The sequence below is a fragment of the Entelurus aequoreus genome, linkage group LG26 (assembly GCF_033978785.1).
Source record: "Entelurus aequoreus isolate RoL-2023_Sb linkage group LG26, RoL_Eaeq_v1.1, whole genome shotgun sequence".
NCBI classification, from domain to species: Eukaryota; Metazoa; Chordata; class Actinopteri; order Syngnathiformes; family Syngnathidae; genus Entelurus; species Entelurus aequoreus.
Window position 1 is genome coordinate 4,429,323 of NC_084756.1, and position 12,429 is coordinate 4,441,751.

General features: G+C 37.5%; 1 protein-coding gene across 1 annotated transcript in view; it reads left to right on the top strand.

Moving 5' to 3' along the window:
• The window catches only part of nav1b (neuron navigator 1b), a 151,251-nt gene that overhangs the window by 111,226 nt on the left and 27,596 nt on the right, over window positions 1–12,429 (top strand). The window contains exons 14-16 of the mRNA XM_062038065.1: window positions 11,787–11,870; window positions 11,937–12,048; window positions 12,117–12,229. Of these exons, the coding sequence (XP_061894049.1) occupies window positions 11,787–11,870; window positions 11,937–12,048; window positions 12,117–12,229 (309 nt within the window). The remainder of the gene's footprint in view (window positions 1–11,786; window positions 11,871–11,936; window positions 12,049–12,116; window positions 12,230–12,429) is intronic.

The following is a 12,429-nucleotide window of genomic DNA, read 5'->3' on the forward strand; positions in this document are numbered from 1 at the left end:
GTCATGTTGGACTTTGTCATGTAGGACTTTGTCATGTAGGACTTTGTCATGTTGGACTTTGTCATGTTGGACTTTGTCATGTAGGACTTTGTCATGTAGGACTTTGTCATGTTGGACTTTGTCATGTAGGACTTTGTCATGTTGGACTTTGTCATGTAGAACTTTGTCATGTAGATCTTTGCCATGTAGATCTTTGTCATGAAGGACTTTGTCATGTAGGACTTTGTCATGTTGGACTTTGTCATGTAGGACTTTGTTTTCTTGGACTTTGTCATGTTGGACTTTGTCATGTAGGACTTTGTCATGTAGGACTTTGTTATCTTGGACTTTGTCATATTGGACTTTGTCATGTTTGACTTTGTAATGTAGGACTTTGTCATGTAGGACTTTGTCATGTAGGACTTTGTCATGTTGGACTTTGTTATGTAGAACTTTGTCATGTTGGACTTTGTCATGTAGGACTTTGTCATGTAGGACTTGGTCATGTAGGACTTTGTCATGTTGGACTTTGTCATGTAGGACTTTGTCATGTAGGACTTTGTCATGTTGGACTTTGTCATGTAGGACTTTGTCATGTTGGACTTTGTCATGTAGGACTTCGTCATGTTGGACTTTGTCATGTAGGACTTTGTCATGTTGGACTTTGTCATGTTGGACTTTGTCATGTAGGACTTTGTCATGTAGGACTTTGTCATGTTGGACTTTGTCATGTAGGACTTTGTCATGTTGGACTTTGTCATGTAGATCTTTGCCATGTAGATCTTTGTCATGAAGGACTTTGTCATGTAGGACTTTGTCATGTTGGACTTTGTCATGTAGGACTTTGTTATCTTGGACTTTGTCATGTTGGACTTTGTCATGTAGGACTTTGTCATGTAGGACTTTGTCATGTAGGACTTTGTTATCTTGGACTTTGTCATGTTGGACTTTGTCATGTTTGACTTTGTAATGTAGGACTTTGTCATGTAGGACTTTGTCATGTAGGACTTTGTTATGTAGGACTTTGTTATCTTGGACTTTGTCATGTTGGACTTTGTCATGTTTGACTTTGTAATGTAGGACTTTGTCATGTAGGACTTTGTCATGTTGGACTTTGTCATGTAGGACTTTGTTATCTTGGACTTTGTCATGTTGGACTTTGTCATGTTTGACTTTGTAATGTAGGACTTTGTCATGTAAGACTTTGTCATGTTGGACTTTGTCATGTAGGACTTTGTTATCTTGGACTTTGTCATGTTGGACTTTGTCATGTTTGACTTTGTAATGTAGGACTTTGTCATGTAGGACTTTGTCATGTAGGACTTTGTTATGTAGGACTTTGTTATCTTGGACTTTGTCATGTTGGACTTTGTCATGTTTGACTTTGTAATGTAGGACTTTGTCATGTAGGACTTTGTCATGTTGGACTTTGTCATGTAGGACTTTGTTATCTTGGACTTTGTCATGTTGGACTTTGTCATGTTTGACTTTGTAATGTAGGACTTTGTCATGTAAGACTTTGTCATGTTGGACTTTGTCATGTAGAACTTTGTCATGTTGGCGTGTGTACAAGATCTTCTGTAAAGACCACATGGCTGGTTTTACTCTCACTTCTAAGTGAAGAATAGTTCTTAAGTGGAGTTTATTTCTTTCTTTATGAGGTGATCAGTTGATATAAACAGTAGTCTTCAAGTGCATGGCAGAAAAATAAATACAAGGTTTACATTTCCTGTCCAAAAAGGTGTTGGCTGAAGTTAAAAGTTGATTATGTCCACATTGAATATTGTGTGAATATTATAAATAATGCTGTATAATAGACTGTATTTATATTATTCACATGTGAATAATGCTGTATAATAGACTGTATTTATATTATTAACATGTGAATAATGCAGTATAATAGACTGTATTTATATTATTCACATGTGAATAATGCTGTATAATAGACTGTATTTATATTATTAACATGTGAATAATGCAGTATAATAGACTGTATTTATATTATTCACATGTTAATAATGCAGTATAATAGACTGTATTTATATTATTCACATGTGAATAATGCTGTATAATAGACTGTATTTATATTATTCACATGTGAATAATGCAGTATTATAGACTGTATTTATATTATTCACATGTGAATAATGCTGTATAATAGACTGTATTTATACTATTCAAATGTGAATAATGCTGTATAAAAGACTATATTTATATTATTCACATGTGAATAATGCTGTATAATAGACCGTATTTATATTATTCACATGTGAATAATGCTGTATAATAGACCGTATTTATACTATTCACATGTGAATAATGCTGTATAATAGACTGTATTTATGTTATTCACATGTGAATAATACTGTATAATAGACCGTATTTATATTATTCACATGTGAATAATGCTGTATAATAGACTGTATTTATATTATTCACATGTGAATAATGCTGTATAATAGACTGTATTTATGGTTTTCACATGTGAATAATGCTGTGTAATAGACTGTATTTATATTATTCACATGTAAAAAATAGGTAAGTGTTTATTGTCTATTGTGAGCAAACTGTGGGGCTGAATTTCCCCCAGGGATCAATAAAGTACTTTATATTCTATTGTTTTCTATTCTATTCACTCTGTACATGTCAAATAGAGAACAGAAAACAAAAAGGACAAAAATCCATCTTGAGATAAAGAAACTCGAGAGTCAAAATCATAGTACTTGATCACATGTAAATACATGCATTTACCAATATATACATATATGCTAGGGTTGTACAATATACCGGTACTAGTATAGTACCGTGATATTAATGAATCATATAAAGTACTATACCGCCTCTAAAAAGTACCGAACCAACACCCCCCTTCATCGTCACGTGGTGACATTGCTGGTTTTATGAGCAGAGGAGCATGTTGGGCAGCGCACACACACAGAGTACTTACAAGCAGACACAGTGTTTAGACTGAATAGGGAGAATGGACGCATTTTGGTGTAAAAAGTAAAGATAAAGGTGAAGTTATAACACTGAAACACCCTCAGGAAGAGATGCTTTAAGACATGGCTAGCGGCTAACGTCCATCCGCAGTGTTTTAGCTACATCTGAATCACTAATCCTGGCCTCCATGGCGACAAATAAAGTAAGTTTCTTACAAGTAGCATTATCACTGGAGGAGGAGGAATAGCTAAACATGCTTCACTATACACCGTAGGAGGATACAATAGCTCACCGCCGTCACATTGTAAACAAATGCCATGGGTGGATCTACACCTGACATCCACTGTAATGATACCAAGTACAAGAACATATCTCGTCGATACTACTATGATAACATCGATATTTTTTGGCATCACAACATCTTCTTTCAGGTTTTTTTTAATTCATATTATATTTATAAATCCAGTAAATACGTCCCTGGACACATGAGGACTTTGAATATGACCAATGTATGATCCTGTAACTACTTGGTATCGGATCGATACCTAAATGTGTGGTATCATCCAAAACTAATGTCAAGTATCAAAGAAGAGAAGAATAAGTGATTATTACATTTGAACAGAAGTGTAGATAGAACATGTTAAAACAGAAAATAAGCAGATATTAACAGTAAATGAACAAGTACATTAATAATACATTTTTTACAGTTTGTCCCTCATAATGTGTACAAAATAATAGGTGTATAAATGACACAATATGTTACTGCATATGTCAGCAGACTAATTAGGAGTCTTTGTTTGTTTACTTACTACTAAAAGACAAGTTGTCTAGTATGTTCACTATTTAATTTAAGGACTAATTACAATAATAAACATATGTTTCATGTACACTAACATTTGTTGTTACAATAAAGACAATAATGACATTTTTTGTGGTCCCCTCCCTTCCTCTTTTCTCCCTTTTTCCTCTTTTCTTCCCACATGGTGATCCACAATATAGTCCAGTAAATAAGTCACGTATAAATATTTATATCCCAACATCGATTTCTTGTTTTTGTTTTGTGTTCTCTATTAGACATGTACAAAGTGAAAGTGAAAGGGTCGGCCATAATAAGCTTTTAAACTTCAGCTTACACCTTTTTGGTCAGGAAATGTCAACTTTTTATTTATTTACCTGCCATGCACTTGAAGTGTAGTGTTTACATCAACTGATGACCTCATCAAAACCACTGAATTGAAAAAACAAATATATACAGCATGTACAAACCCCGTTTCCATATGAGTTGGGAAATTGTGTTAGATGTAAATATAAACGGAATACAAATGATTTGCAAATCATTTTCAACCCATATTCAGTTGAATATGCTACAAAGACAACATATTTGATGTTCAAACTCATAAACATTTTCTTTTTTTGCAAATAATCATTAACTTTAGAATTTGATGCCAGCAACACGTGACAAAGAAGTTGGGAAAGGTGGCAATAAATACTGATAAAGTTGAGGAATGCTCATCAAACTCTTATTTGGAACATCCCACAGGTGAACAGGCAAATTGGGAACAGGTGGGTGCCATGATTGGGTATAAAAGTAGATTCCATGAAATGCTCAGTCATTCACAAACAAGGATGGGGCGAGGGTCACCACTTTGTCAACAAATGCCTGAGCAAATTGTTGAACAGTTTAAAAAAAACCTTTCTCAACCAGCTATTGCAAGGAATTGAGGGACTTCACCATCCACGCTCCGTAATATCATCAAAGGGTTCAGAGAATCTGGAGAAATCACTGCACGTAAGCAGCTAAGCCCGTGACCTTCCATCCCTCAGGCTGTACTGCATCAACAAGCGACATCAGTGTGTAAAGGATATCACCACATGGGCTCAGGAACACTTCAGAAACCCACTGTCAGTAACTACAGTTGGTTGCTACATCTGTAAGTGCAAGTTAAAACTCTCCTATGCAAGGCGAAAACCGTTTATCAACAACACCCAGAAACGCAGTCGGCTTCACTGGGCCTGAGCTCATCTAAGATGGACTGATACAAAGTGGAAAAGTGTTCTGTGGTCTGACGAGTTCACATTTCAAATTGTTTTTGGAAACTGTGGACGTCGTGTCCTCCGGACCAAAGAGGAAAAAAAACATCGGATTGTTATAGGCGCAAAGTGTAAAAGGCAGCATGTGTGATGGTATGGGGGTGTATTAGTGCCCAAGACATGGGTAACTTACACATCTGTGAAGGCACCATTAATGCTGAAAGGTACATACAGCTTTTGGAACAACATATGTTGCCATCCAAGCAACGTTACCATGGACGCCCCTGCTTATTTCAGCAAGACAATGCCAAGCCACGTGTTACATCAACGTGGCTTCATAGTAAAAGAGTGCGGGTACTAGACTGGCCTGCCTGTAGTCCAGACCTGTCTCCCATTGGTGCAACATGAAGCCTAAAATAGCACAACATAGACCCCCGGACTGTTGAACAACTTAAGCTGTACATCAAGCAAGAATGGGAAAGAATTCCACCTGAGAAGCTTCAAAAATGTGTCTCCTCAGTTCCCAAACCTTTACTGAGTGTTGTTAAAAGGAAAGGCCATGTAACACAGTGGTGAACATGCCCTTTCCCAACTACTTTGGAACGTGTTGCAGCCTCGAAATTCTAAGTTAATTATTATTTGCAAAAATAAAGTTTATGAGTTTGAACATCAAATATGTTGTCTTTGTAGTGCATTCAACTGAATATGGGTTGAAAAGGATTTGCAAATCATTGTATTCCGTTTATATTTACATCTAACACAATTTCCCAACTCATATGGAAACGGGGTTTGTATAAAGAAGTTAGTCATGTATATACTATCTATACATGTCTATTGATGGTGCTTATTACTACTCCCAGCACATCGCTCTACTTATTTATAGTCTTATTTTGAAACACATGTATTGAAGTGCACATCCTAGGTTCCTTTTCGCAGCATTTACTCAGATCTACTGCCCTGCCTCTTATTAGACGCTGTTTGCCTATTATTCAGCGCCATGAGAATAGTTTTCAGGATGTTTGGTACAACTGACATTGCTTGCTTGATTCACACCTTTTCTGCACCTTTTACTCAGCGCTCACTAACAGGAGTAGCACACCTGCATCACCTGCACCTGCAGCAATTAGCCTGGCAACTTTGTCCAATGGCTGCAACTTCCTGCATATTATGGCCAACCGGGCCTCATTTTGAGCCATCAAATGTGTCTTTGAGTGACACTCCAACGTGCACGTCACCGGTCTCACCTAAACCTCTTTCTATGTTGTGCAGACAAAGTGGGGACATCGGCGTGTCACGAGGCAGCGTTTACATGTTAGAGATGTTGAGGCGTGATGATAATGCAAAAGCACTGCTTTTCATCACCCTCAACGATCACAAATAGGACATAAATGAATGTTTGCATGGAGAAACACTTTTCAAGTGTAGTAAATGCGTGCATGGAGGATGTCTCAAATAACAGAGAAGATGACAGACAATAAGGAAGCTTTTGACTGTTTTTCTTTTTGTAATTCTAATTATTACTAGCAATAGATATAATTAATCCAGGGGTCACCAACCTTTTTGAAACCAAGAGCTACTTCTTGGGTACTGATTAATGCGAAGGGCTACCAGTTTGATACACACTTAAAGGCCTACTGAAATGAATTTTCTTTATTTAAACGGGAATAGCAGATCCATTCTATGTGTCATACTTGATCATTTCGCGATAAAAAAATAGAAGCTAACCTAGCAACGTAGCCAACGTGATAGCATAGCAGTCTCAAATGCAGACAGAAACTAAATTAAAAAAAAACCTGACTGGATGGATAGACAGAAGATCAAAAATACTATTAAACCATGAACATGTAAATACACGATTAATAATATTCAGCTTTTCGAAGCTAAAAAATAGAAGCTAACCTAGCTACGTAGCCAACGTGATAGCATAGCAGTCTCAAATGCAGATAGAAACTAAATTTTAAAAAAACCTGACTGGATGGATAAACAGAAGATCAAAAATACTATTAAACCATGAACATGTAAATACACGATTAATAATATTCAGCTTTTCGAAGCTAAAAAATAGAAGCTAACCTAGCTACGTAGCCAACGTGATAGCATAGCAGTCTCAAATGCAGATAGAAACTAAATTAAAAAAAACCCTGACTGGATGGATAGACAGAAGATCAAAAATACTATTAAACCATGAACATGTAAATACACGATTAATAATATTCAGCTTGGCGAAGCTAAAAAAACAGAAGCTAACTTAGATGCGACGGTGGGCTTACTCACTGTAGTGCGTCTGCTATCCTGCTCAAAACACAACACAACCTCCTGGTGTTGGTGTTGCTGTAGTCCGCCGCTCCACCGATCACACCTACAACTTTCTTATTTGCAGTCTCCATTGTCCATTAAACAAATTGCAAAAGATTCACCAACACAGATGTCCAGAATACTGTGGAATTTTGTCGAAGAAAACAGAGGTATTTGAATTGGGTCCAAACACTTCCCTTGCCCTCGTGACGTCACGCGCATACGTCATCATACCGCGACGTTTTCAAGCGGAAGTTTCCTGGGAAGTTTAAAATTGCACTTTATAAGTTAACCCGGCCGTATTGGCATGTGTTGCAATGTTAAGATTTCATCATTAATATATAAAATATCAGACTGCGTGGTCGGTAGTAGTGGCTTTCAGTAGGCCTTTAAATAAATTGCCAGAAATAGCCAATTTGCTCAATTTACCTTTAACTCTATGTTATTATTAATAATGAATGATATTTACATTTAATTGAATGGTTTAAAAGAGGAGAAAACACGAAAAAAATGACAATTACATTTTGAAACATACTTTATCTTCAATTTCGACTCTTTAAAATTCAAAATTCAACCGAAAAAAAGAAGAGAAAAACTAGCTAAATCGAATCTTTTTGAAAAAATTAAAAAAAGAATTAATGGAACATCATTAGTCATTTTTCCTGATTAAGATTAATTTTAGAATTTTGATGACATGTTTTAAATAGGTTAAAATTCAATCTGCACTTTGTTAGAATATATAACAAATTGGACCAAGTGATGAGGTGGCGACTTGTCCAGGGTGTACCCCGCCTTCTGCCCGATTGTAGGGAATAAGCGGTAGGAAATGGATGGATGGATGGATGGACCAAGCTATATTTCTAACAAAGACAAATCGTTATTTCTTCTAGATTTTCCAGAACACAAATTTTAAAAGAAATTCAAAAGACTTTGAAATTAGATTTAAATTTGATTCAACAGATTTTCTAGATTTGCCAGAATCATTTTTTTGAATTTTAATCATAATAAGTTTGAAGAAATATTTCACAAATATTCTTCGTCGAAAAAACAGAAGCTAAAATGAAGAATTAAATTAAAATGTATTTATTATTCTTTACAATAAAAAAAAATAAAATTTACTTGAACATTGATTTAAATTGTCAGGAAAGAAGAGGAAAGAATTTAAAAGGTAAAGAGGTAAATGTGTTTAAAAATCCTCAAATCATTTTTAAGGTTGTATTTTTTCTCTAAAATTGTCCTTCTGAAGAAGAAAAAGTAAAAAAAATTATGAATTTATTTAAATAAGTGAAGACCAAGTCTTTAAAATATTTTCTTGGATTTTCAAATTCTATTTGAGTTTTGTCTCTCTTAGAATTAAAAATGTCGAGCAAAGCGGGACCAGCTTGCTAGTAAATAAATAAAATTTAAAAAATAGAGGCAGCACACTGGTAAGTGCTGCTATTTGAGCTATTTTTAGAACAGGCCAGCGGGCGACTCATTGGTCCTTACGGGCTACCTGGTGCCCGCGGGCACCGTGTTGGTGACACCTGAATTAATCAATACAGTGCAGTCTTTGCAGGAGTTTAATGGTATTGTAGATCACAGGTGTCAAACTCAAGGCGCGGAGGCCAGTTCTGGCCCGCCACATCATTTTAGGCGGCCCGCGAAAGCCTGGAAAACATTCAATAATTTAAATAATATACTTTTTTTAAATTTTTTTTTTATTTTTTTTTTAACTAAATGCATTCATTCTTTCAACTCTGACAGCAAAAAAATGCATATTTTAAACATTAATATTATCTGATCGTGCTAATGATATTATTATTTAGTGTATTGCAAAACTATTTTTGTTAGATAAAAACAAATAGTTAAATATCGGCTTGTCACCTTTATTTATTATTATTCAGGGTTGGAATTGGGGGTTAAATCACCAATAATGATTCCCGGGCGCGGCCACCGCTGCTGCTCACTGCTCCCCTCACCTCCCAGGGGGTGATTGAGGGTGATGGCTCAAATTTCACCACACCGAGTGTGTGTGTGTGTGACTATCATTGGTACTTTAACTTTAACGTTCTGATTTTAAAGCAAGTTATACATTTAAAAAAATCTAATAATCACATGCATTTCGATTAATCATGATTAATCACGGGTTATCACCCACATGCCTAGTGTCAATTATTTTAAAAAGCGGCCCTCTGAAAGCAGCCATTACTGCGATGTGGCCCTCGATGAGTTTGACACCCTGCTGTAAATACTGTATTCCAAATCCTCGCAGGAAATCAAATAAAAATTGGGCGAGTGTAGTTTTTTTCTGGCGCTTTTGCATTGGCCGGCCTGAGAATAAAGGACATCTGCACAAGGTGAGAGCGTAAAGACAGGAAGGCGGGACAAGAAGAGGAAGTCTGTGAGAGAAGTGTGTTCCTAGTACATAGACGAGTTGTTTTTTTCAGACATTTCTTAAAAATGTCATCAAAATCAGTCCATAACTTTGTAAGTTATGTTGCTAATAAACACACCTCCTTGGCGGAGGTAATAGAGTCTGAGTTCTACAAGAAGTTATGTACTACAATAATCTCCTTCTGTCAGATTTAGTAGTGATACTTCCCTAGTAATCTGATAATGCATCTAGTGGTGCCTTAAAAAAACATTCTTTCACAATTCTTGTTGAAATGTTGTATTTTTGTGTTCAGGTTACAAGAAAGTCTGGAAATATTGACAACTAATTCATGACAAGTTCATTTCAAGTTATTGCAAGAAAATAGTTTGACTTTGTGAAATCCTGCAGGGACTGACATGACTTTGTTACAAGCACCGCCCCTAACTTACCCGTTACCTGTTACCTGTTACCTGTGTGTGTGTGTGTGTGTGTGTGTGTGTGTGTGTGTGTGTGTGTGTGTGTGTGTGTGTGTGTGTGTGTGTGTGTGTGTGTGTGTGTGTGTGTGTGTGTGTGTGTGTGTGTGTGTGTGTGTGTGTGTGAGATCCAAGTGCCTAACGACCTGTGTCCCTCTCTTATTGGCCCTCGGCTGCTTCTGACTCACTGACTTCCTGCTGCTCACTTCCTGCCCCTCCCCCACCTGCTCACCTTGCTTCTCTGGATGTTGCAGCTGGGCCAGGTGTGTTGGACCTACTGCCTTTTATTAGTACTGTCTGTGTGTGGGGGGGTTAGGGTTAAGGTTTTTATGTTAGCAGTTTTGGGTTAGGGTTAGAGTTTTTGGGTTAAGTTTTGAGTTTTTAGGTTACGATTAGGGTTTTGGGGTTAAGGTTTTTGGGTTAGGGTTACCGTTTATAGGTTAGGGTTTTTGGGTTAAGTTTACAGTTTTTGGGTTAAGTTTACAGTTTTTGGGTTAGGCTTTTTGGGATAGTGTTAGAGTTTGTGGGTTAGGGTTAGAGTTTTTGATTTAGGGTTAGGGTGTTTGGGTTAGAGTTTTTGGGTTAGGGTTAGAGTTTTTGATTTAGGGTTAGGGTGTTTGGGTTAGAGTTTTTGGGTTAGGGTGTTTAAGGTTAGGGTTTATGGGTTAGATATTTTGGGTTAGGGTTAGAGTTTTTGGGTTAGGGTTAGGATTTTTGGATTAGAATTAGCCTTTATGGGTTAGGGTTTGAGTTTTTGGGTTATAGTTAGAGTTTTTGGGTTAAGGTTTGAGTTTTTGGGTTAGGATTAGGGTTTTGGGGTTAGGGTTTTTGGGTCAGGGTTAGAGTTTTTGGGTTAAGTTTTGAGTTTTTGGGTTAGGATTAGGGTTTTGGGGTTAGAGTTTTTGGGTTAAGGTTTGAGTTTTTGGGTTAGGATTACGGGTTTTTATGTTAGAATTAGCGTTTATGGGTTAGGGTTTTGGGTTAGGGTTAGAGTTTTTGGGTTATAGTTAGAGTTTTTGGGTTAGGATTAGGGTTTTTGGGTTAGGATTAGGGTTTTTGGGTTATGATTAGGGTTTTTGGGTTAGGGTTAGCGTTTATGGATTAGAGTTTTTGGGTCAGGGTTAGAGTTTTTGGGTTAGGGTTTTTCGGTTTGGGTATTTGGGTTAGAATTAGTGTATATGGGTTATGGTTTTTGGGTTAGGGTTAGAGTGTTTGGGTTAGGGTTAGAGTTTTTGGGTTAGGGTTTGAGTTTTTGGGTTAGGGTTTTTGGGTTAGAATTAGCATATATGGGTTAGGGTTTTTGGGTTAGGGTTAAAGTTTTTGGGTTAGAGTTTTTGGGTTAGGGTTTTTGGGTTAAGGTTAGAGTTTTTGGGTTAGGCTTTTTGGTTTAGGGTTAGAGTTTTTGGGTTAGGGCTAGGGTTTTTCGGTTAGGGTTAGAGTTTTTGGGTTAGGGATACGTTTAGAGTTTTTGGGTTAACGTTTTAGGTTAGGGTTTATGGGTTAGGGTTAAGGTTTTGGGGTTAGAATTTTGGGTTAGGGTTTATGGGTTAGGGTATTTGGGTCAGGGTTAGGGTTTTTGGATTAGGGTTAAGGTTTTTGGGTTAGGGTTAGGTCCTTTTCTTAAATGTTGGAGCTTATTTGTTGCAGCCACTCAAATTTCTGCCCCTAAAGTCCTTCTTGGTGTCTCTTGGTGTCTCTTGGTATCTCCACAGGCGAACCTGGTAGCTGCTTTTGAACAGAGTCTGGCACTGATGACCGCTCGTCTGCAGACCTTGTCTGTGTCCTCAGACCAGAAGGTAGTTCTTCTCCCTGCTGGTTAGTCCTTGGCTTGGAATCCAAGCAAACGTCTTTTGACTCCTCAGGATTCTGAACTGAATGAGCTGAGGGAGACCATTGAGATCCTGAAGACCAAAAACACAGAAGCCCAGGAACTCATCCACGGGGCTCTCAATGACTCTGAGCTGGCATCTAAAGGTAGATAAGTGCTCCAATAGCCGGACACAAAGTCACGTGACACATGTGTCTCTGGTCATGTGACTCAGAGCTGCAGATCAAGCGTCACAACTCGTCGGAGAGCATCTGCAGCCTCACCAGCCTCTCCAGCCTGGGCAGCCTGAAGGAGCAGGAGGCCAAGAAGAAGAAGAAGAAGAGCTGGGTGAGGAAGCACACTTCAAACTTCAGGCTTGAAAGCAAACATGGAGAGAAGTTCCTGCATGATTGTGCTCCTCCGTAACACTCTTGTCTCTCCCTCATGCCGACCACTGGTGTGTCAGGTGTACGAGGTAAGTGAGTATGGACACACCTTCACTCACCTGGGAAGTCTCTCTCCACAAACTTATTTACTTACTTTTTAGT